The sequence below is a fragment of the Typha angustifolia genome, chromosome 1 (assembly GCF_048772165.1).
Source record: "Typha angustifolia cultivar Huaian chromosome 1, ASM4877216v1, whole genome shotgun sequence".
Lineage (NCBI taxonomy): Eukaryota > Viridiplantae > Streptophyta > Magnoliopsida > Poales > Typhaceae > Typha > Typha angustifolia.
The window spans coordinates 10647115-10674837 of NC_133239.1; the positions used below are offsets into that span (position 1 = coordinate 10647115).

The 27723-nt window shown below is 32.8% G+C and overlaps 4 protein-coding genes across 6 annotated transcripts; 3 read left to right on the forward strand and 1 right to left on the reverse strand.

The window, feature by feature from the left end:
* Positions 1-3727: 3727 nt before the first annotated feature.
* On the forward strand, positions 3728-6459 carry LOC140765742 (ACT domain-containing protein ACR6-like). The gene is made up of 6 exons (XM_073104968.1): positions 3728-3897; positions 4537-4582; positions 4687-4801; positions 4886-4953; positions 5105-5797; positions 5874-6459. The coding sequence occupies exons 1-6, from the start codon at positions 3800-3802 to the stop codon at positions 6216-6218; spliced, it is 1365 nt and encodes a 454-aa protein (XP_072961069.1). The 5' UTR covers positions 3728-3799; the 3' UTR covers positions 6219-6459.
* A 9154-nt stretch (positions 6460-15613) lies between these two features.
* On the forward strand, positions 15614-16506 carry LOC140764252 (protein TAPETUM DETERMINANT 1-like). Its single transcript, XM_073102723.1, has 3 exons — positions 15614-15816; positions 15919-15999; positions 16085-16506. Exons 2-3 carry the CDS (start codon positions 15936-15938, stop codon positions 16396-16398), a joined length of 378 nt encoding a protein of 125 aa, XP_072958824.1. The 5' UTR covers positions 15614-15816; positions 15919-15935; the 3' UTR covers positions 16399-16506.
* Positions 16507-20752: 4246 nt separating this feature from the next.
* Positions 20753-21516, forward strand: LOC140760816 (uncharacterized). 2 transcript variants are annotated; one of them, XM_073097955.1, is made up of 2 exons: positions 20753-20911; positions 21022-21516. In XM_073097955.1, the coding sequence occupies exons 1-2, from the start codon at positions 20854-20856 to the stop codon at positions 21330-21332; spliced, it is 369 nt and encodes a 122-aa protein (XP_072954056.1). In that variant the 5' UTR covers positions 20753-20853; the 3' UTR covers positions 21333-21516. The 2 variants fall into 2 exon arrangements, with proteins under 2 accessions (XP_072954056.1, XP_072953974.1); XM_073097873.1 differs by having other exon boundaries at positions 20765-20920.
* Positions 21517-21787: 271 nt separating this feature from the next.
* LOC140760643 (uncharacterized) lies at positions 21788-25510 on the reverse strand. 2 transcript variants are annotated; one of them, XM_073097705.1, is made up of 9 exons: positions 25461-25510; positions 24970-25318; positions 24748-24781; positions 24462-24632; positions 24093-24182; positions 23643-23708; positions 23225-23316; positions 23084-23131; positions 21789-22584 (listed from the first exon to the last, which is right to left on the reverse strand). In XM_073097705.1, the coding sequence occupies exons 1-9, from the start codon at positions 25462-25464 to the stop codon at positions 22467-22469; spliced, it is 972 nt and encodes a 323-aa protein (XP_072953806.1). In that variant the 5' UTR covers positions 25465-25510; the 3' UTR covers positions 21789-22466. The 2 variants fall into 2 exon arrangements, with proteins under 2 accessions (XP_072953859.1, XP_072953806.1); XM_073097758.1 differs by lacking the exon at positions 23643-23708 and having other exon boundaries at positions 21788-22584.
* Between the last annotated feature and the right edge of the window lie 2213 nt (positions 25511-27723).

Sequence of the window (27723 nt, forward strand, 5' to 3'; positions counted from 1 at the left end):
GACATTCCTCTTAACAAGAATAATATATTAAGCTCTTAATTGCTTATCCTCTCTTCTTTTCTATGTGGGTGTGCATTATGAAATACAAATCTAGCCATTGATGAACCTTAGCGTATAAATGATATTATGTATGTATTAATTATCTCCTAAAGTTGGTAGAGAGAGCGACTAAAAAAACATTGTTATTTTTTGATATTATTTCGAATACTGAGAAAGAACATATTTAAATTAAACATTTGAATCATGCTTTATGATTTAATAAATATATATAGAAAACACCCTATTATTAGATATGCTAACTAAACTTAACGAAACTCCTAGATTAAGTTCTGTATATTAGAAAGATTACGAGAATACCCTTAGATAAGTTACACTAACTCAACTTATACTAAACTTAACCAAACTCAATCTAACATAATCTGGCTCAACCAAACCCAGCCCAATCCAACATTAATCCAACCTTACCAAATCCATCCAGACTCAAAATACAAAAAGAACTTGGGATTTGCTCATCTTAATTTTTATATGGAGGAGAAAAGAGGTTCTCATTGTAAAAATTAAAAAATCAAGCCATGCATAAACAAAAATCTAAGTATACCTAATTTAAAATACTAAATCCAAGCTATACCTAATTTACGGAGAAAAATAGAGTTACTAGTGGAGAAGAACTTCCATTATTTTGACTGGATTTAATTTGTCCGGGGAGGAAGAAGTGAGGAAGAGAGAAAAAGATGAAGGAAAAAGCTAAGAGTATTTTAGTCATTTAAAAAAATAATTTTGATAGAATATTCTTATCTGCCCAAACGGTGTTAGTTTAAATCTAACCTATAATATGTTCTACACATATACGATAAATCATAGGACTCGATTTATAAATAGTAAAGACATAAGACGTAAATTATAATTTCATTTAAAAGGCAGAGCGTCGAATGTAAAATTTTCGAAATATCATTTATATTTCATCACAAAGAGTGGCACAAAGTTTTACACAACAGCGAGAATCTAGGCTAACCCTACCCACCCAAGTTTTAGCTTTATCTTATCTTGCTAGCTTGCACTTCTTCTTCTTCTTCTCCTCCTTCTCCTTCTTCTTCGTTTGTCTTAATCTAATCTCTCCTTGTTTGGTTCCATCCTTGACCAACCAACAAAATACTAGTAAACCCCAACTTGTGCTAACCTAATCCTTATCCAATTCTTGGCCATTCCCAATCCAAAACCTTTCTAAGGTTTCCTTTTCTTTTATATATACCTTTCAAGACCTATTATTTTTATTTCAATTACTTTTTATAATTGTATATTAACATTTGAACTGTTTAATAAATGAAAAGATAAAGATGTTGTCAATTTAGAGTAATATATGTAATAATATAGATGCATTTTTTTTTCTTTTATGTGATCAATTTAGAGATTTTAAAAGGTATATATGTAAAAATAAAAATAAAAGAATAAACAAGCATTAAATAGTTCAAATTAATGCCTCTTTTATCATTCCATGACAATAGAAATGTGAGAATATTCTACCATCTAAATTAAATAAAGTAGAAAATAATAAAGTGGAATTATTCATAGATTTGTGGGACCCACCATAGATTTTTATTGGATGTGAACATTCTACATACATGGTTAAGGATAGATTCTTTTTGGGCCCCATTGATGGATATTTATTGGATACATAGCCAATTTATCCAACCTTTTAATTTCGATCTATATGAACTGATCATAGTATCTTGCATGGCTATATCATTCATTCAATCAATCATTCAATCAAGCAGTCAATCAAGAAGGAACTTATTTCTTTTATTATTAATTATGCTTTGACCAGCAATTTAATTTAAAACTAGCTAATACTTGACATATTTGTCTTTCTCCTGATATTTTGGAGTATCATATTATATAGATAAGCAGAAGATAATCTTAGGTTTTTATCCAATAAAAAAGAAAGAAAAAAAAAGAAAAAGAACATAACATGACCAAACTAGGGGACTAACAGTCATTAGAATCCACATCCGATAATAATTCTCATTGAAGCAAGAATAGCGGCTGAAGTGACGGTGGTGAGGGTCTCGATGGGGAAAAGGGAGTAGCAGTAATGAGGGCCTAGGCAACCCCGATGAGGGAGGGAGGTGAGGCAATGACGGTGTAGGCCTTGGAGACCTCGACAGGGGAGGAGAGGAGTGATGATGACGAAGACATAAACCTCAGCAACCTTGACGGGGAAGGAGAGGAGCAGCATGGGCATGGGCCTTGATAACGAAGGGAGCAGAGATAATCTTAGCTACAGGAGGTGATGGAGAATAAGAACGTGGAGGAAGAGAGGAAGAGAAGATAGAAACTGAGAAGGAAGAGAAGAATAAGGGGAAAAAAAAAGATGGGAAGAGAAATAGAGAAATCTTCTCCAAGAGGGAGTATCACCTGTAATGGCTCCGGTGGAGAGAATGCTAGAGAAAATATATTTTCCCAAACCCTAGCAAAGCTCCTCGGCTACTTTCGACGATTAAAGATTCCACGAATAAAAAAAGGTTAAAATGCTAAAAGAATTAGATCCTAGTAGCATAATTCAAATCAGACTAATTAGAAGGAATGTAGTTGAATCTTATGATTTATGAATTTAAGACAAAAAGTTAAAAAGCGATACCGGCATTTGACCTGAATCTGATTCCATCTAGTGCAACCTAATACCGACATCTGACTTGAATCTGGGACATGGATCCAAATTATTAACTTATTGGGTTAATAAAGTATCCACTTTTCGCTCCTAATTATAGTGTTACAACTTGCAAAACTCCATTAGACCATTTTTATAAGATAGCTAAATTACATCTAAACCCCGTGAACTATGATCAGTATTTAGTATTACTTATACCCTCTAAGAAAAAAAAGAATTCTTACATATAATTGCAACTATTTAAAGTATCATTATTACAACTATTTTTTTTTTTTTTTTTGGCTCTTTCAATTATGTTTAGTTTGTTACAAAATATTCTTAATAGATTATTGTTAAAAGTTAACAACCCCATAAAAATAACTAAAATACTCTTATTTTTTGATGTTTATAACGTAAAAGTAGATTTTTTTTTTCTTATACGTCGATATTGGGTAAAGTATTAGATAGCGTATAAACTATTTTAAATAATAATTTTTTATCTAATTTTAGTTTTAATCGTGATATTTAAATTTAACCAACTGAATAATATTTTAGTTAGAGAACAAAGTTTTTAGTGCTAATTATGATTTATCATATAGAGAGTATAAATGGTTATGGATCATAGTTTAGGGGATCATAGTTTAGGGTTCACTAATCTCACATGACCGGAAGAACCGGTTGCTTTAGGACGGTGTGTGTGTGTGTCCCCAAGAAACCAGGCACGTGTCCGACCATCTAACGCTTCGCCCACCGGTATCCTCACGTGGGAAACACCTCCCTCAAAAAGTTCTCATTTCTAGTCTTCTTTATTTAAAATTATTAAAATATCGGTAAAAAGCGAATTCCATAGATATTCTCACACCTACCCTGTCACTAACTAATCCCCAAACGAACACGCACCTTATCCTCTTCTACAGACTGGTCATCAGGAAAATAAGGAGTACGAATATCAGTTTGGGTGCCGATAAGTCCACCTACCACCAATCGGAAAAGGACACGTCTCCCAGAACAGGTCGGGCTTCGGCTTTTTAACGGCTAGGAAAAAGGCCACAATTTTACTCTAGAAAGGACATATAAGTTTCGGAGAAGCTCTCTGTTACCTTTCAACTCTCTTCTCTCTTCTTCTCTCTTCTTCTCCCTTCTCTCGCGGCGTGCATGCAACGGTGCCATTTTGGGCTGATGGGTAGTTTTGCTGAGCCAGAGATGGATGACGATGAGTATGCTAAGCTCATAAGGAGGATGAACCCACCAAGGTGTTTTACTTCTCCTCTTTTGATTCAGATCTTAAGGTTGTTTCTGGACTTGGGTATGTTTAATTCAGTCTTCTCCTTGTTGGTTTTGTGTTTTATTTGGTGTTTTTTCTTTGATTTCTTTTGGTTTTGGTTTTATTTTTGGAGTTGGTTGGAGGTGGTTGTGTGGAGGTAGTGTGTAGATTGGTTCAAGTATAATTCCCCTGTTTGGTTATCTATATATAGTTTTTTTCTTTTCAATTTTGGTTTCAGATTTTTTTAAGACTACTGGGTTTTTTTCATCTTCTTTTTCTTGGTGCCTGAAATGTTTGTCGTGCTTTCCAGAAGAGTCCTTATTTTTTGCCGTAATTTTTAATTAACTTTAGTATGTTTTCTTTAGACTTATCCTTCTCCATGTCAGAAATTAGCTTCTATTTTAGTATGTAGTTACAATCTCTCCTTCTTCTTATCCTGGTTTTCATGTGAGGAGAACCAATCGATCTCTGGATCCTCAATTCCCTTCTTTCCTTTTTCTTTTATCTTCAATAATTTTCCATTGTTATTCTGTTCTAGATTCTTATTTATGGTACTAATGAAAGCTTCTAGCTCTAACTTGTTTCATTATATGTTCCTGAATGATAATTTGAGTACTTTTGGCTGCAGGGTTGTGATAGACAATGATACTTGCGACAGTGCGACAATTATTCGGGTAACTTGAAGCTCCCTCGTGGAGTATCTGATGCTTCTATGATTGATACTTTCCTTGTTGTAAGAATATATCTAGCTTTCTTAGTTATTGCTTTCTTCTATTAGGTTGATAGTGTCAACAAGCATGGGACTCTCCTTGAGGTTGTCCAAGTGATTGCTGATCTGAATCTTATCATCACCAAGGCATACATGTCTTCAGATGGTAGTTGGTTTATGGATGGTAAGACCTCCAAAGTTGCAACAAGATAAATTCAAGTTCATCGAGAGTTCTATCGGATCTGACCTTCTGTTTTTATGATTTCAGTGTTCAACGTTACCGATTGCGAGGGGAATAAAGTTTACGACAAAGAGACCATCTCCTACATACAAAAGGTAACTTCTCATAGCATTGTTGCTATAGGAGCCTCATGTGCTAGGATACTCTATTTATAGCATCTTGACTTTGATATCTTATCATAGTAGAATATATATCATTTCTTAAGATTCTCAAAGTAACCTAATTATTTTTGCATCAACCTTGCAGACCCTTGAATCAGATGCTTGCTATTTCCCTGCTTTGAAGAAGTTGGCAGGCATAGCGCCTGCAAATGACTACACATCCATTGAGCTAACGGGTGCCGATAGACCTGGCCTGCTCTCTGAAATATGTGCAGTTCTCACTGATCTTAAATGTAATGTGGTGAATGCCGAAATCTGGACACACAACACGAGAGCTGCAGCAGTAGTTCATGTCACTGATGAGTCAAAGGGAGGAGCTTTACAAGATCGAAATACTCTATCAAATATCAAGAAGCTGTTATCCGACGTTCTGAAGGGAAGCGATGGTTCAAGGTCTGCAAAGACCTCAGTCTCGATGTCTCAAACCCATAAAGAGCGGAGGCTGCATCAGATGATGTTTGATGACAGAGACTATGAGAGGATTTGCATGAAAAGCGAAAGCTCTAGGCCTCAAGTAGCAGTGCTGGACTGTCCTGAGAAGGATTACACAGTAGTGTTTTTGCGGTCCAAAGATCGAGTGAAACTCCTTTTTGATACTCTCTGCACTCTAACAGACATGCAATATGTCGTGTATCATGGAACGGTCGACACAGGAAGGGGCAAAGCATATCAGGAATACTACATAAGACATGTTGATGGACACCCTATAAGCTCAGAGGCCGAAAGGCAGAGAGTTATTCAATGCCTTGAGGCAGCTATAGAGAGAAGAACTGCAGAGGTACAATTCACTCCAAAAGCAATAGTTGTCTAATGCTTAAATTTTCGTTACTAAGTATTATGCTTTATGGCTGTAGGGATTGGAATTGGAGTTGAGGACTGAAGATCGATTCGGGCTTCTTTCGGACATTACAAGGATATTTCGCGAAAATGGCTTGAACATCAGAAGAGCTGAAATTTCAACTGAGGGTGGGAAAGTAGTGGATTATTTCTACCTATCTGAGACATCAGGGAACCCTGTCAAAGACAAGACGATCGAGTCGATCCGAGCACAGATTGGGCAGACAGTTCTGAAGGTTAAGCATAACCCTTTCTTGCCCAATAAACCTCCTGAAGCACTCAGCACTATCGCATTCCTTTTCGGAAATTTCTTCAAGGGTTATCCATTTGAGAGACTGCGGTCGATTGGATCCTACTCATGATGATCTAAAGTTCGAAAAAAGAACATGCAAATGAAAGCAAACATAGACACAACTCCATCTCTGTGAACTACACTATTGTACATATATACTGAAGGTGATTAAAGGATGTCCATGGCCAATGTAACTACACTGCTGTACATATAAACTGTACAAAAAAGAACACAGAACTTGTAATTACATACTATTTATTTGTACAGCCATCTACATATTTAGTGATACATAAAGAATTTCATGACTTGTATATCCACTGCTACACTTTGATTCCTCTGATAAGTTTATAATCTCTTGATGAAGCTGATCTTCTCAAATTATTTTCTTTCGGCGGAAAAGTTTATTTGCAGCTTTCAGGTTCTGATATAAAACTTCTTTTGCAGTAATCTGAAGCCTAAAGCTCTTTTAGATCATGATATAAGTTTGCATACATAGTTTAGTCTAGAATGATCAAAATCTTTCTCTATTTCCCTTCCTTCCTTTCTATTAAGAAGTCAAAGGTAAAAGATATTCTCTTCTGGAACTTGGGGCCATCTGGAACTTTGGTAGTTTCCAAGTCTTTATTCAAAATGGGAACTGTATTCCCTTGTCGTGTTGACTTCCTTGCAAGATGAAATTAGCAACCATTCATGTCCACTAGTTTTTTCATTCAAATTCTTGGCCCTTTAAGGCTTTAACACCTTAAGAATAGTCAACTCAGGCTCCTTTTTCTTCCGAATGGAAGAATCTGGAGCAAGTTTGGATTCAATTACATGATTTTGACTTGGTTCTTGATTTCAGATTCACATACTACAACATAGTTTGGATTCAATTACTTGTTGGCCAACGCGGTATATTTAAAATAAAGAAACCTACAAACTAAAGTTCCAAAGGAATCCATAAACCAAAGTCCCCAAAATCTACTCATTTGAATCAAAATCTTTGACTCTGTCCACCAGTTTAGACTAATGGAGAGTCGCCAATGCTTACCAAAACAACCGACCATTGATCAACAAAAGGTGAATAAAGTTGACTGATGACGATTTCAAGTCAACAGGTCAAAGGAGTCTAGATGATACTTCTGAACTAACTCCATGATGGATTCCAGCCAAATAGAACTTTATAAACTAGCATCTTATTTGAGTAATAGTTATATATATTTACCTTGATTTCAAACCACTATATATTGAAATAAATTAGTTCCAACCCAAAATTTTCATTTTATCTAGGAATGAAAACTGAATTAAATGTACAAAAATGTCTATAAATACACTCAAGTATATTTTACGCTATAACTGAAATTAAAACTTGGAACTATATAAACTCAATATTTTATGAAAAAAAAGGTAGAATAATGCATATGAATCTTTGTCTTTCCCCTCCAAAAAGAGGCCTTATTGTATCTACTTATCTACTACTACATGAAGAGCCAACTGATTCAAATCCTTCAAACTTCCCATAGATTTTGATTCAACCCACAGTAACTTCAATACCAAGAGCACATTGACCCAAAAATAAGAGCATAAAGTTGGCATTAGTAAAAGCATATCAATGGTCAACTGGTCAACAAGTCAAATGTTCTGCAACAAAAAGTATAGTATTTTATTCCTTTTTCAATTGATCCCTAGATGGATTCCAGCATTAGATCATATGAACTAATAATGGATTCCAGCATTAAACCATATGAACTAATATTATCTTATCTAAAAGGCAAAAGAGTGAGGCAAAGTACTTTTACCAATTGCACCATTTTCGGATGATAAAATTAAAAATACTTTGTGGAGTATGCCTCTGGGTAAGTCTCCCGGCCCGAATGGGTATCATATTGAATTTTATAGAAGATATTAGACCAGTATTAATCCGTTCCTCAGTAAAGCGATGAGAAATTTTCAACTCACTAGCACTCATTCCTTAAAAAAAAAATTACTTTTACCTAAAGTGAGAATAAGATAATAAACTTTTAAACTGAAGCATTTTAGGGATAAATAAACTTTGTAACAAATATTGTATATCTTATTGAAGTTTAGAAAATTAAATATGTATCACCGAGAATATAAAAATTTAATGGCAATTATAATATTTTAACTAATCTAACACAAATTATAATATTTCAAAAACTTAACTAGACGTGGCAGGTGTCCTAACTGCAGGAACTTCCTACATTCGGATATGCAGAGAATCTTCTTCTTAATGGGAAAGGAATTTTTGGAGATTAGGTTCGTGCATGTAGAGAGGGAATGTAATATTGTAGCTGACTGGGTAGCGGCAAGGGCTAGCGTGTCCTCCGATTATAGTAGTTGTAATCGGCTCGGACACACCCCTCCCCAGAATTGTATATCCTTATTGCTATCGACGCGGCAAAGGCAACGGCAGCTTAGTAATATATAGCTGAAAACAGCTCCTTGGCTTCAAAAAAAAAAAAAAAAAGGCAAAAGGAAAGAAAAATTAATTCAAAATTTCATTATAAGTTTCCAATAAGAGCACAGGCAAAGATCTTTGAACTTTGAAAACAAACCTTTAGCTGGAAACATTTCCATACTTATTTTCTCAATCCAATTTTAATTACTTTCCTTCAAGAGATAAATCCCACCGCTAAAAGTTTTCAATATATATATATATATAAACCCTAGTTTGCTATCTTCTTCAGAAGAATAAGAATAAAGAAGAGGAATAGTGAAGCATGGCATCCTTTCTCAAGCTCCTCTTAGGTTATCTTACTCTGTTTTGCATCTTTAAAGCAGGTTCTATTCTATCTCTCTCTCTCTCTATATATATTTATTTACTGTTTTATAGGGAAAATGAATGTCAAATAAATTCTCATATATGAATGTAACTTAGAAGCATTGAATACAACCATAATTCAGTGAATTTATAAAGAGATTTTAGGGATAATTATAAAATCTCTCAAATGTCTATCAAACTTTAGGCATTTAGATACTGTTTCACCCTTGTTTTATACATTATTCCACTAATATCACTATCTTTCATCAGAATTGTGTTCCTTATGAATCTAATCTCAAAGACTACCCATTTGATTTGCAGGTAATGCAGATTGTAGTCTCTCAGACATCATAGTGGTTCAAAGGGAAACAGGATTGATAGTGTCCGGAAAGACTGAGTATGAGGTTGTGGTTAGTAATGGCTGCAATTGTGCTCAATCAAATGTGCAATTGGACTGCACCGGCTTCAACACTGCTGAGCCAATAAATCCGATGAACCTGAAATTGATCGGTCGAGATCGATGCGCCGTCAATAACCGACGACCGATGACTCGTGGCTCCTGGGTGAAGTTCCGATATGCATCGGATATGAAGTTTGGTTTTTCTCCGGTTAGCTCACATATCGAATGCTGATATGAGAAAATAGAAATAATTTAGGGTTTATGATTTTATATATTATCGCCGAATGTTTTTCGAACAATATGTAGTGAATGGAATAGAAATAAATTGTGTTGAAGTAAATTTATTTCCTTTTTATTTTCTCTCCTGAGATTTTATTAAGCCCTGGATTGGATTCCTCCTTCCAACTTGGAGCAGTTTGCCAAGGTATTTTTGAACTACTTACTTGATGGTGTCTAGTTTACTTAATCTATTTTCTCTATTCAGTAACAATAGATAGAATTTTAGGTCATTTTGGTGTAAACTCTATCACATTCAAGCATGTTTATTTTTAAATATCATCTACTACTACAAGTTGTTGGGGTTATATCTCTTTAATAATAATAAAAAAATTAAAGATAAGAGTGTTGTAATAGAATAGAGCTATTCAAATTTAGCTTAAAATTAATTTCTAGCCTAAGCCAATCCAAAAATACTTTTACCTATAGTTAGAATAAGATGATAAATTTAAATTGAAATGTTTAGAGATAGATAAAGTTTTATATAATACTAATCAAGTAGGGCATCAAATTTTTTCTTTTCTTGGGCTTCCTATCATAATTTTTATTAAGGATATTTCATATAAGACCTACGTCGAGGCGAAAAATACTAGTAATATACACATTATCACTAAATAAAATTATAAAAGTACGTATCAAAAATAAAATTATGCCCTTTTATGGCGCTACTATAAAATAAATAGTTAAAAAAGCACAATGCTCGACTAGGTAAATTGCTTTAAAAATTTTTATCACAACTACGAATAATTAATCTGCATTATATGTTAAATATTAATAAGCCTAATTCTCGGTGAGTGAAACTATCTTTAGCATAATAATGTATTAAAAAATTGTATAGTATAATAAGATTTATGTATTTGTACCTAACATGATATTTATATGAATACATAAATATTATATCACTATATACGATATAAGACATGCACCTAACTACGTAAGCTAACATTGTTCGACTATCGCGAATGCTAACTCTTTTCATATTTATATATCTACCTATCACACTTGACATTAGACCTTCCGGCTATCATCAGTGTTCATCCAAAATAAACACCCCTAAGAGGGAGGGTAGACCTTAGAAGTAAAATCAATTGCTCGTTAACCAATAAATAACTGAGTAATTATTTAACATTAGAGACTAAGGATCTCAATCGTATGCCAATCATCATAACTATCACACATATTACATGTCAACATGAGCATCTACACCATGGAGCTATTGGGCTCAACAAAAAAGATACCCTCACCCTACATCTATTTGGTACTGCTAAGTATATCATTCTACCCTCACACCTCAACTTTAATATCCTCATCTGTCAATAGTATAATCACATGTTCAAGTCATACATATAGCTTGCCTAATTTTTTCATTACCTTAGTTGGGGAGATGCTGTTGAGATATAGACGTCACAATTCTTATGATAATACAAGTGTGCTAGTAACATATTATATGACAAATGTCATGCTATGTCAACTATATGCAATCATCTAATAAATTCTATCATACCATATATAAGGTTCTTTATTATGTAAGTTTATCATCAATTCGCCAACAATTATCATTATTTATTAGCAAGAGGATAGTCCAGTTGCTTTTAATTGGCTAATTTCTCTTGTGACGAGGAGGCTCCACTCCAAAACCAGTTAGGTTATAGGTTTGCACTAGTCCTAGCGAGATCTGCAACAAAAATAATAAGTTTCCATCAAACTCATAACATTTTATAGATAAATAAAATACTATAATAAAATATGAGTGGCTTGGGCTTGGGCAAAATTGCCCAAGACTAGGGCTATCAAAAAAACTCGTCAGCTTACTAGACTCATGACCACCGGTCATTAAGAGCTCGAGTCGAGCTCTAAACGAGCTGAGTTAGTTTTTCAGATCGAAAGTTTAATCGAGCCAAGGTAGAGTCAGGCTTGGCTCAAATAGACTCAATATACAATATGTGAGATTATATATATATATATATACACCAAAATATATGTATAAGTTTTATATAGCATAATTGTACATATGCCGTCATGAAGAATCCTAGTCTAATGGAGTAATAGGTTTTTCAAGGGAGAAAAATCCTATCATATATATATATATATATATTAAATTTGCATATAACTCTTTGCTTTTTCTTTAACAAATTTATGGTTTACGCTTTATATTTTTACTATTTACAAATCGAGCCTTATAATTTAACGAATATATAAAGAAAATATTCTAGATTAAATTTGAACTAACATCACGAGAATATTATGTCAAGTAGAAATACTGTATTTCTAAAATAACTAAAATACTCTTATGTATAAAATAACTAAAATACCCTTAGTATAATTTCGTTGCGAGTACTTCTGTAATTCTTTTAGTATAGTTTACTTAACCTAGAGGTTTTGTTAAATTTAACTAACAAATCTAATAGTACAGTGTTTACTGTATATATTCACTTAATTATAATACTCAATTTATAAATAATAAAAATACAGGGCGTAGACCACAATTTCGCTAAAATATTATAATTGTCATTAAATATATTTACTACCTTTAGCTATTATCTATATTAGCCTTATTCTATATATATATATTATTAAATCTAACTATATTGACAATTCTAAAAAGGCCAAAAGATTGCTATAGTAATTTAAAAAATTTAGTAGCAATTATGATTATGGTCACTAATGAAGTCATCCCACTCTTTCCAAACTCCACTATAATTATGGTTTATTTTAATGACCATACTTAAAAATGTTCCCAAATCCGAATGGATGACCATTAAAGTTATGTATGGTATTCAAAGTTAATAAATTTAATCCAGCAAAAGAAAAAAGAAATAATTCGAAATAATCATTAGATTTCCATATGAGTTGCAAGTAAAGATCTTTAAAGATGGAGATTTGTTCAAATTCCCCAATTTAATTAGCTGGAAATATATTTCCATTGTTTTTCTCCATCTATTTTTAATTACTTTCCTTCAAGGAGATAAATCCCACTGCTATATATACATACATATATCTTCTTTGTAACAATAAGATTAAAGAAGAAGAAGAATAGTGAAGCATGGCATCCTTTCTCAAGCTCCTCTTAGTTTATCTTACTCTATTTTGCATCTTTAAAGCAGGTTCTATTCTACCTCTCTCTCTCTCTCTCTCTCTCTATTATGTCTATATTTTTAGGTAAGATATTTTAATGAATATCTAGTAAGTGAATATATGAATATATCTTCTGTTTTAGGGATAATTATATCTAAACCGTTCGAACTATTACTTTATGTTTTTTAAGGATAATTATGAAACTTTTTAAATGCCTCTTCCATTAGTTGTTCGTTTGATTTTTTTTATGACCGTCGGGTAACAAATTTAGGTATTTAGAGACGGTTTCACCCTTGTTTTAGAAGAAAAAGTTAGAGAATTAAGGATAAGATAGTCGGTTGACGGAGAAAGTTAGAATAATTATGTTTTTAGGTGTAACTAATATGTGTTGTTATTACTAAACATACTTATATTTGTAGTAGGGAATAAAAGTAGAAGAGAGAAGGTTTTGATGATAATAATCACAAAATATAGAGTATAATACATTATAATTTTTCTTAATTTAATACATTATTCTACTAATATCACTATCTTTCATCAAAATGCTAATCTATTCTCAAACAACTACCCATATGATTTGCAGGTAGTGCAGATTGCAGCCTTGCAGACATCACAGTGGATCAAAGGGAGACAGGCTTGAAAGTGTCTGGAAAGACTGAGTATGAGGTTGTGGTTAGCAATGACTGCACCTGTACTCAATCAAATGTGCAATTGGACTGCACTGGCTTCAACACTGCTGAGCCAGTGAATCCAATGAACCTCAAATTGATTAGCCGAGATCGGTGCGTCGTCAATAACCGACGGCCGATTATTCGTGGCTCCTTGGTCATATTCCGATACGCATCCGATACAAAGTTTGGATTTGCTCCGGTCAGTTCGCAGATCAAATGCTGATTCGAAAAGAGTAAAAGTTTAGGGTTCTAACGATGGCCACCATGTTTTTCGATGAATATGTAGTGAATGGAGAAACATAAATAAATAGTGCTGAATTAGTTGCCAAGATCAATCGTTGGGAAGATTTATTTCCTTTACTTTTTATCTTGAGATTTTGTTAGTCCTGGATTGGATTCCTCCTTGGAGCAGTTTGCCAAGGTGATGAGCAGATTTTAAGACTATTTCAAAGCGAACCTAATTCAAGCCTCTAATCAAGCTTTAATTAAATAACAAGTTCGAACCATTAGATCCAAGCACTAGGCAATACGTCTAGCTCTCATTTTCTATATGAATAGAACTTTGGTTGAGACTTGTCTAATGGAGCTCTAGCCGGCTTAATTGCCACTTCCAATCTCAACTAATAGGTTTTGAATCAAATTTACCTTTCCTTATCTCCTACCCAAAATTTGAAAAATTTATATCCTAATAGATATGGTTCTAGACATGCCACTATTAATGAGCTCTAATGGACCGGATGGGCCGGGCGCTATGGACTCAGGTGGGATCAAACTTGTACATGGCTTGACTCGACCAAGTCTAGTAGACTTATGGGTTAGGTCAAGTCAGGCCTAAAGAGGGGATAGGTTACACTTTGACCTAATTTTATTAGGTAGGCTCATGAGCTCTTTGAGCACTCCCTATTAATTATCGTCTTGCGCCACCAACTATAGCACTCCTACTACCCTTCCTTCTATCTTATACGACTTCGTCTATGCTACCCCCTCATTACCTTCGCTATTGTTTGTGCTATTGCCTCTACCCTCCAAACCTTTGTCATCGTCTTCCCCCGTTGCTGCTGCTATCAATTTCATTACCGCTGCCACCCCCCTACTCTATATCTTGGCTCTACCTCAGTTTTCAAGAATTTTTTTTTTATTTTAAGTTTTAGATTTAATTTTACTATAGTCATATTAGAGCCGTAGGATATGAGTCTATTTGCCCCATATGGTGGTGCTAACGTTAGCCAAGAAGGAGGCTTGCTTTCAGGCTCACCGCCCTATCTCCTCTACTTGATTCTTTGCATGAGTGATTACCTCTTTCTTACTCGACAATTTTCTTAAGTATATTTTGATTTGTGTTTAGTTAAGTGTAGGGCTTGTTATTAATAAACTATCGGTCTACAAATTTTTTTCAATAAAAAAATTATTTGGTATAACTATAGGATATGAATAATAAATATAGATGTTATAGAATTAATTAATAATAGGATTAATTATATCTAGATGCCTGAATTATAGCTCACAATCATATAGATCCTCCTTTTTAATTTTTTTCTAATGCTTTGACCTCAAATTTTTTTCCTTATTTTTTCTTTAAATAATCATATGATACTAATCTACAGTTTAACTAACACAAGAGACATTTATATAATCAAGGGGGTCAATGTGTTCTATATAACTTACAAATAGGCACAAGGTATAATTATCATTTAGTAATAGAAATCACACCCCACATTTTATCTATTTTATAATTCGTACTCCGTTTTAAAGAATTTTATAACTCAACAGCTCATTTTTTTTTCTATAATTCTTGTTTAACATCCTAACGTTATTTTAATTAAATAATATCGACCAAATTACTAAAATATCCTCATTATTTCTTCTTATTTTCCATATTCCTTCACAGTCTTCTCCATCTATCTCCTCCTCTTCGTTTTCTTTTTTTTTTATTCCTTTTTGAGAAGAGAAAAATAGAATGAAGAAGAGAGAGGTAATTTATGTATTTATAAATTATATTATATATTATAATGAAATATTACTTTTCTAGTACTGTCTATATTATATCCAGGGTGTTGAATGAGAATTATATGGAAAAAGAAAGGGTTAGGTTACGGAGCATGAATTATAAAATAAGTAAAATATAGAGTGTAATATTTAAAATTCATTAATAATAAAGATAAAGTGCAAATTATTTAAAAAAATTCCTTAAAAGAATCGGCTGGGCCCACCCCACCCCTTAAAGACAGGCATCAGTAGTTATTACCCATACATCCTCACATGCATCATGACCCATGAGACCATGGACTCCGAACGCCACATGCCATGTGACTCCACGAGGAGCGCCACCCAATCCTCCTCCGCCCTCTTCAACTCGTCCCTTTCGCTTCACACCTACCTGCCTGTTTGACAAAATGCATCTGAGAACTCTCCATGTGGCCAAGTTGCCAAACACCAAAAAATGTTAGCCTATCTCTTCTCTACCCCGGAATTCCGCCGTCTTATAGTAAGTAATCTACTTAAAAATATATTCATTCATTTGCTCCATGACTATATATATATATACTACACTACACCTCTCTCTGTGTCTATCTGTCTTACTCTGGAGATCGAAGATAAACAAGAATGGCAAGAAGAGCCTTTCTCACCTTATTCTTTGCTGCTATTCTCGCCTGCTGTATACCTGAAGGTAAATATTATCACACAGAATTAGCTCATCTTCTTCTTGTTGATGGTAATGTTTTACGTGCTATATATGTATATATTTTACGCAGGCGAAGGAGGCGCATGCATGGCGACGGACATCACCGTGACGCAGTCGCGGACGGGGCGGGTGGTGGAAGGGAAGCCGGAGTACGTGGTGTCGGTGAGGAACAAATGCCGGTGCGCGCAGTCGAAGGTCGTCCTGCGGTGCTACGGCCTCAGCAGCGTGGAGGCGGTCGACCCCCGGGCGATCCGGCCGGTGGACGAGGAGCGCTGCGTCCTCGGGAACGGCCGGCCGATATCGAAGGGCACGCCGGTGAGGTTCAAGTACGCGTGGACGACGCCGCAGGATTTCCCTCTCGTTAGCTCTCTCATACATTGCTGATCATTATACGGATGAGGAAGGAAACGTAAAACGAGTCAACTCGTTTCACTTTCTTTATGTATTCAACTCAGCAAAATAATAACAGCTTCATGTAATTTTCAATTAAAACTTTATTGTTCGAGAGTTTTATATGGATAATGAAAAAATTAACTTAATATGTTAAATTACAAAAAGATAGGGGCTTTCTTGAAAGTTAAATAATAATAATAATAATAATAATAATATTTTTTTTAACAAGGTTTAATGAGAAAAAAAGTCCGACACGGCATGAAATGCGGCGAGATTAGCGCAGGGAGACGATCATTCGTTCCATGATTAGTGATCATTGATGGGTTGACCTGTTGACTTCATGGGGAATTTGCATATATGACCTTCAACTTAATCTTATTTTCAGGTTGCACTTTGGAGGCTCCAAACATAGAGCCATGAGGCCCTTGGATTTTATATATTATATTTTAAATTATTTAATAAGTCTTTTTTTTTTATGTTGTTATTTAATAAGAAGTACATGGTTAGAAAGCTCATTGTTATATTTAAAATAAGACAAATATTTAATAGTTTCAGAAGTAATTTTAAATTATTATTTTTAATTAAATACATCGAAATTATATTGCACTAAGCATTACATGTTATTATTAAAAGTATCAAAATTATATTACATAAAATAAGTAAAAATTAGTATTTAATAATAGAAATAATAAGTATTTAATAGCTGGTAAGTCTAGCCACCTCCTCTTCCTTGACTATATTCATGTTTAATAGTCTGATATTTCACGTTTGATGTATTTTAATATTTAGTGTATTTACTGGAAAATAATTTTGAGTTATTATTTAAGTAACTTTAGAACACTCTGATTTAAAATAATAAATAAAAAATATTTATTATATAATTTTTAATTTTTAAAATAACTTAAAAATAATTTAATATTAGACTCATTTTAAAGGTAGAATTTTACAATAATGCCATTTTTGTTAAAAAATTAATTATAAATACAAAATTAAAATTTTTAGATTAAACTTTATAAGACAATATTAGAATTTTAAAAAGTTAAATAGCTATTTAGAGCCAAGCTCAAAATTTAGATGGCTCAATATTTGGAGCCAACCTTGTTGGAGCACAACCAAGTTCCAAATTTGATGATTTGGAGAAACACTTATTTGTAAGGTTATCGATTAAAATAATTTGATGATGATATATATATATATAAAAGGTTATCAGTTAAAACTTAAGTTGCGGATCCGGATCTCTCCTCCTTCTCCCTCAGGCTAGAGCACTTGATGCGCTCGGGTGATGGTGACTGGCGACACGTTGACGGTGATTGGCAACGGGTAGCTCAACCTCAACAATGAGGTCGACGACGAGCAGCGAAACTATTACGAGGGGTGTTGTGCGGCACCCCTCGTGCCATGTGCCGGTACACCGTCAGCACGGATATTCATGATTCAGATAATAGTTTATTTGGGTCATAATTAGATTATCGTTTATATAAACAGTTTATTTAGCATGTCATAAGCTGATTAAAGGGTTATAAATGAGTTAAATTTAAACGGGTTTAAATAGGTTGAGATAATAAACAAAAAAATTACTCATTTAACAACTGGGTGGTTATGTAGGTTTACATGTTTACGATTCAAATCTAATTATACTAAACCAAAATCTGTTAAAATCTTCAGAATCATGTTGAGTTATCGGGTCGGGTCGAGTCAAATGTTACCACCCTTACATTATCTTATTGTAGGATTTAATTGGATCAAAAAGACTATTAGCATTCAATATTGGAAGAAGCCCAATTTGCAATATTGGGCTGGGCTTGGTCTAAGAAGTCCTGTTAAGTCTTGTTGAATTGCCTTAAAGGAATATAATATCTGTTTTCCTTCTATTAGGATAGCTCTTTTGTTGAGCTTATAATCAACAAAATAGTCAAGCAAAGATTGCTAAATCCTATCCAAGCACTGGCTAAGATTTGTAATCTAGGTTGTTTTCTTCTATCTTTTTTCCTAATTGTTGGGATTAAATTATAAAAGTTTGAGAAATAAAGTAATTATAGGTTAGACAAAGCGACTAATTTTCTCTGATATATAAATTGAAAAAACTAAGTCAACCGTCGTAAAAAACATGTCATTATAAATACAAATCATGCACATAAAATACTTAGTAGAAAATTTACTAAATATAACTAATATCTTTGTGTGGGCTTTCATTTTTCTATAAATATTTGCATATAGTGAGTAACAATTTATCTAATTCAACATTTTCACCTTATTTTAATTAGTAATAATAAATGAGCATTTTGGGTTTGTTACTAAAAGAATATATTTTTAGTAAATCAAAGTGTTCTTGATTTACTTTTTGGGTTTGTTACTAAAAGAATATATTTTCAGAGAAATTAGTTTATTTTTAAAATAAGCGTTAATTACATTTTAATCTTATGTAATTTAGCTCAATTTCATAAGATCTCCATAACTAAATCAGATGTCAAATTTAAATATCCTCATTAGAGATAAAATTATAAAGAATTGGATGGGGTTTTAATGTATCTAAAATAATAACGATCAGTATTAGATGACAAAGATATGATAAAACTATTAATATATTAACACATTTAAATATCAAATGGCATCAAATTTAAAAAAAAGAATAGCAATATGCTTCTAAATTTATTTGCGGATTTATAAGGACTACATTTATCAACAAATTACATTGATGATCTACTAAATAATATTTTTTTTAAGAGAGGAAGTCTGTAGACAATGTATTTGACACCTAGCACTCTTCACATAAGTATTTAAGAATTTACAGTATTTATCAGCAGATTATAATATTTATCAGCAAACTATAGTATTTTTCTAAGAATTAACTGCATAATAAGTTAAATTGCATGGTAGTATTGGGTTGAATACTTATGGACTTTTCTTTCAAATAGAAAAAAAATTCTTTAGATAATTAATATAGTCCGTTGAGACAATATTTATCGATGGAATATATACTATTTTAAAAGAGAAAAGAGTTCATAGATAGCCATGTATTTTCTTTGCACAACTTGGTATATATGTAAAGCCTAGATTAGAGATTCATATAAAAGTATTTAAAATTCTTTTATATCGCAGGTTGAATGTTGTTTGAATGATTATAAAATGGATTAGGCAAAGAGAAATATTTTAAAAGCGGTCTATAAGTGATTCTTGTATTTGCAGCACTATCGGTAGTTATATATTTTGATTCTTGAAAAATTATCAATGGTTTTTACTCATGAGTTTTATGGGATTTTCCACGCAATAATTCTTACGTGTTTCTTGTATTGATTATTTTTATTTTATATGATTAATTCTGTTAGTTTACATATTCTTGATTATTCGTAGATAGCCATGTATTCTTCTATATTAGGGTTAGTATAAAATTTCACTTCTACCTATGTCTGTTCATATGATTGGAATTTTGCTAGTTTTGTTAGGATCTGATTGTTGTATAATTTGGTGTTTTGCCACATAATTGTCAATAAGAAAATTTATGAAATTCAGAGCTTTGTGTGGTTCAATTATGAAGTTGTAGCAGAATATTTGTTAATCAATCTTAACAAACCACAGAAGGATTAAAAACTACATAGACTTTGAAGGCTTTCAAGTTGAAGGCTAAGACTTAGGTTAAGGTCATTATCTTTTTGTTAATCTTCCTATAGATCATAGAATTTTTGTAAGAAGTATGGAAGTTGGTCTTCTTAATAACTACATAGACTTTGAAGGCTTTCAAGTTTCTTAGCACTGAAGGCCTGATAGAAGAAGGAATGAATAGTTATTGATTAATCCATTGACTACTTGGAGTAGTTGGATATACTGAGAAAGTTCTTAGCACTAATTGTCTGGGTCTGACAATTAATCTGGGATGTCTCTTTCCAACTTTATGTCCTACCATTTAAGTTCCAATGGCTTATCTCCTCATGTTAGCTTCTTGAGCATTAAAAGTCACCTTCTACACTTAAGTAACTGACTAATAATATATGTTGTACTTTTAAAAGTATTTCCTTTATGTGCAATCCAGAATTGAAATGGATTAAATGAGGTTTAAATTCTAGAACACTAAGAAGTTAGACTATAATAATATGTCAGATAACCAGTTGATTTAAAAGCTTAAATTATCAAAGAGCGGCGAAGTTAGGTTAGATAGTAAAAAATCTATGTACATCTACAGAACATGTAAAGCACTCCCTGTCATGTGTCCTTTGTTGAAGGGTGATGACAACATCAAATCAACTTCCTTGTGTCCTTACATAGGAGGAAAGATTTCAATCCATGGAAAAGGAAATCTCCACTGGTAAATTTAACATATCTTATCTCTAATCAGTGGACAAATCCAACCAGTTTGGTTCTTAAATGAATAGGACACAGCCCATAGAATGCCACCACTCTCTATAAATAGTCACCAAAAGAGAGAGGCCTTAGAGGAAAGGTAAACACACAATGGCACCTCCTCTCAAGCTACTAGTTTCATTCCTCCTCTTCTGCATCTTTGCAAAAGGTACTGTAAGTAAGTTCACAAGCTTCAGCACTCAATAATCTTTCAAATATATTGTATGGTTTCTATAGCTTAATTACTTACTTGTTGCACTTATTTGTTACAAACTGCAGGCAAGAGCCAGCGTTGTGGCCTGTCAAGTGTGAAGGTGCAGCAGACAAACACAGGACTGAAGGTTGGCTATGATCCAGTGTTTGAAGTAGAGGTGAAGAACTCGTGCCGCTGCGCGCTATCGAAGGTATTCCTGCAGTCGGAGGGCTTCTCCAGCTCCATGCCGGTCGACCGCAGGGCGTTTCGCCTTGAGGGGATCTCCTACCTTGTGAACAATGGCCAGAGAATCCCTAGTATGGCCTCAGTCAAGTTTAGGTATGCATGGGATAGAGCCTTCAAGATGTCTCCTGCAAGCATGCAGGTTCACTGCTGATGGACTCATAGGCTAAGTCCAGTAATTAGCAATTTGTTTTTATTTCCATGGAGTAAGTTCCTTAGCAAATTCTTAGGTCATTTTGAGATTCATCTTTGTTGTATCTCCTTGGAGTCTTCTTTGAACTTTCCTTGATGTACTTCTTGTTTGAACAAAATAAATGAAAGTTTCAACATTCAAATGATTTCTAAAGAGCTTCATGCTCATATTAAGGAGAATAGCAACTTGCTTGTTCTACCTAATTAAGAACAAAAGAACAATTGCTTTTGGGCTTTAAACCTTGAGACAAAGTTGCATAAAATAAGGACCTAGCTCCTCTGGTTGTGGTGGCCAGGAGAGAAGTGGAGAGATTAGGCTTTTGGTGTTAATTTAGGGGGGGAAATTATATTTTACACTCTATGATTAAGCTATAATTTGAGGTGTCTTAATTCTAAAGCTTAAGGATTACAAACACTCCAATAGAGAGAAGAAAAATAGCAAAACTATCAAGAGTTAAACAATCCTGGGAAAAGAATTTCTCCGCAATTGAACAGAAAAATTAACGGTTCCACACGGGTTAAAATTATAAAAGCATTAAATATCACAGATGAAAATTAAGGATACTTTAAACTTCAACCAAACTAAAACTCACTTTCCCCTATATTATAAACAGCTCTAAGGTATAGAGTTAGTTGGCTCCCATATTGGATAGCAACTTGAGAAAAAGTTTGAATCTATATATATATATAAATATAAAGATATATGCATACCATAAAAGAAGTGAAAGCTACTCTTTTTGTTCTTTTCTAATTGTTTAACATCAAACTATCATGAAATCACTCCAAGTAACACATTCCATCTTACTCACCTTTTCTCTCTCATGCTTGCTTTGGACTTCCAAGTGGAACAAAGTTTTGAACTACTTTAATTTGATATCTTAGAGACTAAGTATCCTCCTATGAGAGAGAGACACACACACTTCTCTTATTTTTAATTTGATATCTTACTGCTTAAGCATATTTTACTCTTAATATGAAAATTATCTAATCAACAACAGACAACTTTGTTTTAAGTTACATATTGGACCTACATCTAAAACCAATGAGATATATAACAAAGCTTTCTTTCTCACATCTCAAATACTTATGCTTAGTTTTACTTCACATAATGGTAGGACTGAGGAAACCACCTCACTAATAGGAAACATTTCAATCTCATGGTTATGGAGAACACTGCATAGCAGGGTATCTGCAGCAAAGCAACACCAAGGTACCTGAGAAGCCATGAACACCAGAGAGAAAAAAGATAATTAGATGACTAAATAATATAACTTATCTCGATAATATTAGTTTACTAATACCTACTTCTCTATCTTCTCTTATTTTATCTAAATCAATTATTGTTTTATCCTTTTCAATCATTCTCTCTCCTCTCCTTTCATCTCTTCCTCAATAACTCTATATTTTAACCACATAAAGTGTATTAATTATATCATTATACCAATTTACAACTAAATATCATAGTAACCTAAATGGGTATAAGTATTCTCGTACAAGTTTAAAAAATGAGCATAGTTAATTAAGTAGTAGAAGTTATTCCACAAGTGAACTAAACATTATAATAACTAGTCGATATAAAAACTTAAGCTATTAATTAGATCAGAGATCAATAATGTATATCATGGACTAATCACTTTTGATGTAAAATTATGGGTTGAAGATTGTTTAAAAGAAAGAAAAATTGAGTAATTTTTAAATGGAAAAGGAACTCACCACATAGGAGCTTGAGGAGATGACAAATCAAGAAATGTATAAGGCCACCTATAGTGAGAGGAGGAGTAGAAGAAGAAAGAAGTCAATAAGAATAGAATTAAATATATAAATCTAAGGAAGTAATCTATCATCACAAGTTACCATAGTGGAATGATAGCATGGATGATCCATTGGAAGATCACATAAATGGTTGTCCATAGTAGGAAGTATGCAATTCGAAACCATGGAAACCGCTAAAGAACCATGCATAAGAACAAGAAGGATCATCAATAAAATGGATAAAATTTAAGATTAATTATATTTAGTCCCTCCTAAACTATTATCATTCTTCATATAAATATTCTAACCTAAAAAATATTTTATATTAGAAAATTTATAGTTATCTTTTCCTAACTGAGGAGCGAATGAATATATTTCTTAGTTCAGGAGTTCTAATATAGACAATAAAGAAGAAAAAAAACAAGAAGTGTATATGAAAACGTATGATAGTTCGGGAGAGCTAAATATAATTATTCATAAAATGTATCGATCAATTGAGCTAGATTAAAAGAAAACCCACCAAACTATTTAATGCAGTATCGCCAAGCAAGAAAACTGCATTAGCTGAATGAACACCAATAAGTGTCTACAAAAGAAAACAATAAACAAAGGCAATCATAGATGCAAATGATTTGCAAGATAGGACTAAAACACATGTTATTTGCAAACATGGGCTACTTTAGCTTTACAGAATGCACATTTTGTGTGTGAACTCATTTAGGAGCTTTTGTAATTTAATTATATTTAATTTTTTTTATTTACAATACGTATTCTATTATGCTAAATTTAAAAAAAAAATCAAATATAATTAAATTGCATCTGTTATTTTTTTTATATGAAAATAATAAAATAGACTTTGCTTGCAAGCAACACATAATTATTAATTAATATCAAGACTTGATCTTCTCCTAACAGTTGCTGCAAAAAGGAGAATAAAGTGTTATAAGAAATTAAAACTTTGATTACTCACCAGATTCAGATGATAATTTTTGGTGGCAAGAAAAGGGAAAATAATGAACCAAAACACACAGTCTGTGAGCATCACAGCACCAGCATTTATCTGACAACAGTAATAAGCAAAGTTAAAGCAGACTGAATGTGCAAATCTGAAAAGATGTCTGTTTTTTTCTTCCTGGAGTTATTCACAAACAGTTTGTGTTTGGTTTAAACTTTTGTTCAAGATTGACCCACTTATTTAAACAATAAACTGAGTATAAATAAACATTTGAGCTTGAAATATTAACTTAGTATAAACAAGTTTAATTGCTTAGCTAAAAAACTAACTCTGGATTCCCTACTATTTAACTGGTTAAAATGGCATTTCACTTGGTTACTTTACCTGATAAATAATCTGGAACAAATAACTCCAAAATCCAGCAGTTTTTGGAGCAATTGAGCCAATATGTGGTCCATCCTCCATATCTGAATTACTTTTAATCTCAACTCCATCTGGACTAACTTTATTGAGAAATATTTGAAGGCATCCATAGAAGGATAGCAATGATCCAAGCTAAACAATGAGGGAGATTATATCTCTTCGAATAAGTAGAAGGAATAAGAAGAATGAGAATAAAATATGGGGATAAAAGTGAATAAGTAATATTAGTAAATAAAGATGAACATACCCCAAAGTATATGGTAACAAGAACAAGTGTCCAACTGCCCAACCAACAACATTATATAGACAAGTCAGGAATCAGCTAACTTATTTTATTGGTGTAAAAAAAAGTTTGAATTAATACTTCTTATAATTGGGTCAATGGAACAAGAAGTCTTATATCATAGTAAATATTAATATGTGTTTATTTCAATTTATGGTGTAAAAAAAGAAGAAAAAATAGACTTACTGGGTATAGTAGTAGATGTTTCTTCTCCCTTCCACAGTGATATCAATCATGAGCAATGCCAAGAGAATGGAGAATGATGCAACCCTAAAAGACAGCAACCAAGCAGGATGGATTCCTTTGAGACATGGCCTCCAAGATTCATCATCATACAAAGTTCCCACCACCCTTCTTCCTTGTGATCCAATCTCTTCTTCCTCTTGGTGATGATGAGACCCTTCATATTTCCATATCAAAATGGATGCTATCACAATGCTTGACAGCACCCAAATGGCACATACCACTACTCTCCAATTCAACCAGTAATCTAAACTGGTGGTATCAGTAGTTGTCACTGGGTGCCAAGATGCTCCTGTTGAGAAATACACAAGTAAACAATATAGAAGACTAAAACTGGCAGATATCCTTCTCTATCTCTATCTGCTTAATTAAGCTTGTTAATATCAACACAAAGAGAAAGAGAAGAAGAGAAGAAAAGAAGAAGAAATAAATACCCATTTTCTCAAGAGTAGCCAGAAAATGGTGATTAGAGTCAACAAGGCCACTAAATGCAACAGTTAAATGGGAGCCAACCACCAATCCTGCTGAACCCAAAGTGAGTAGCACTAGCAGCCATTCAACGAAAAGGAGAGTGGAAAGATGCCAAAAACTGTGAATGGAATTGTAGAGATATGATATATATATATTGTCTGCTTATTACCTAATGGCTTAAGTTTTTGGATTAACTTGTTACCTAATATGATACTGATCCTCATCTTAGTCTAATTTAATCTCTAATTTTGATTATATGTTCTTATGCGGTGATAATTAAGGGTGGGGCAGCTAGATATCTAATAGAAAGTCAATGCTTAATTTAATGACAATAATATTACAGTAAATTAGGCACCAAGTTGTTAGTATATAAACTATAAAATTATCATTCTATAACATGTTAGCTTTTAGATTAGTTAGTGGGTTAATAAAATATTAAAACCGAGGTCCTATATTTTTATGATTTTATTGTTCACATTATATGTTTTTTCTTGCATTTTGTGCCCCTTTTCTTACATATATACGAAAATTTGCCAAAGTCTATGCTTGTTAGGCTAAAATGACTTTTTGATTTGCATCATGACCCTTTTTTTTGTTTCACTTTGTAGAATTATCCAAACCCTTGTAAATAGTAATTTGATAATGTATTAATAGTAACAAAGTAAAATAAAATTGATCAATCTTGCAAAGGGACTTGTGTAGCTTAATTATATTTTTTAATTTTTTAATTTAATAATAATATGTTGTAGTGCGCACCATAATTTCAATTATATGTACTCCATCGGAACGAAAGTTGTATCAACTATAGAAGATATATGCGCTCAGTTTTTAAGAGCCCAATCTTATTAATAAAATAATAACTACAATTAAACTGTAAAAGCTCCGAGAGAACACTACAAAGAAGTGTTTAATCTTGTACTACTCCATAGACCGGTAGGACTGAAACCACCTTGTAAAGAGGAAGCCTTTCAATCTCATAATCAAAAGGAACATTGCATAGCAGGGAAAGTGTAATAATGTCACTCCAAGATACCTGAGAAGTTGTGAACACCAGAGATAAAAAGGAAAAAGAAAAAGGGAATTAGAATATAGCTCATGATAGAGGAGATAAATTCGAGTAATATGTCGAGCATAGATGTTGATTTATAGTGAAATTTGGTCGTGTGGATATCTGGTGTAGATTTGACTCATTTTAACAAGTATTTTTATTAAGAAAGTTGATTTAATTGTCCAATCTATATATCAGAGAGAATAATAACAAATTATTTCCTTTTCTTATCGAAAAGTACCAGAAAGGAGCTCGAGGAGATGACAAATCAAGAAATGGGTAAGGCCACCTGTAAGGTTAAAAAAAATGAGAAAAAAAGATTAAAGAAAAGAATTAAGAACAAGGAAAAAAAACTAAATTTAAATTTAAATTTAAATTTTAAAAAGATGAGAATTAAAGTAATTTATCATGAAAATTACCAGAGTGCAACGATAGCATGGATGAGCCACTGAAAGATGACATAAATGGCTGTCCAGATTAGGAAGTATGCAATTCGAAACCAAGGGAACCTCTGATTAAATAATAGCCATGCATGTATAAGAAGAAGAGTTAAGTGAAGAAATCATCTCCCTAATAAAATGAATAAAAATAAATTTCTTGATCAATTTAGATTTAAGGATAGAAGAACCTACCAAGCTATTCAATGCAGTGTCACCAAGGAAGAGAATTGCATTAGCTGAATGAACTGCAAAGAGTACCTAAAAAACAAGGGAAAATTATACATGTTGCTTAGTAGATTAACACATGAATAATTTGCAACATAATTCTATTTTATGATAATATCAGCACTCACACCTTGAGAGGTGGATTTTTCAATATTAGACTAAAAAAATTGATCATTTTATATGTAGAATATATTAGTGCAAACCAACTATGCTATAACATAGTATTATATATATATATTATATATATATATATATATATAAACCTATTATATTATATTAAAAATATATTGAACTAATTCTAAGTAGAATGTGCTAAATCTAGCTCGGCTCATTTAGGGCTTGAGCCAAGCTCATAAGCGGCATAGATTAAAATATATTACTTGCTGGCCACTTTATTTTTACAACATTTTAATTTATGGAAACATTACAAGGGTGTTTGATTTCATGCATTTCAAGAAATTGCATCTATGCATCTTAGGTTTATAAATGAATATTAATGCTTGCTTCATAGAT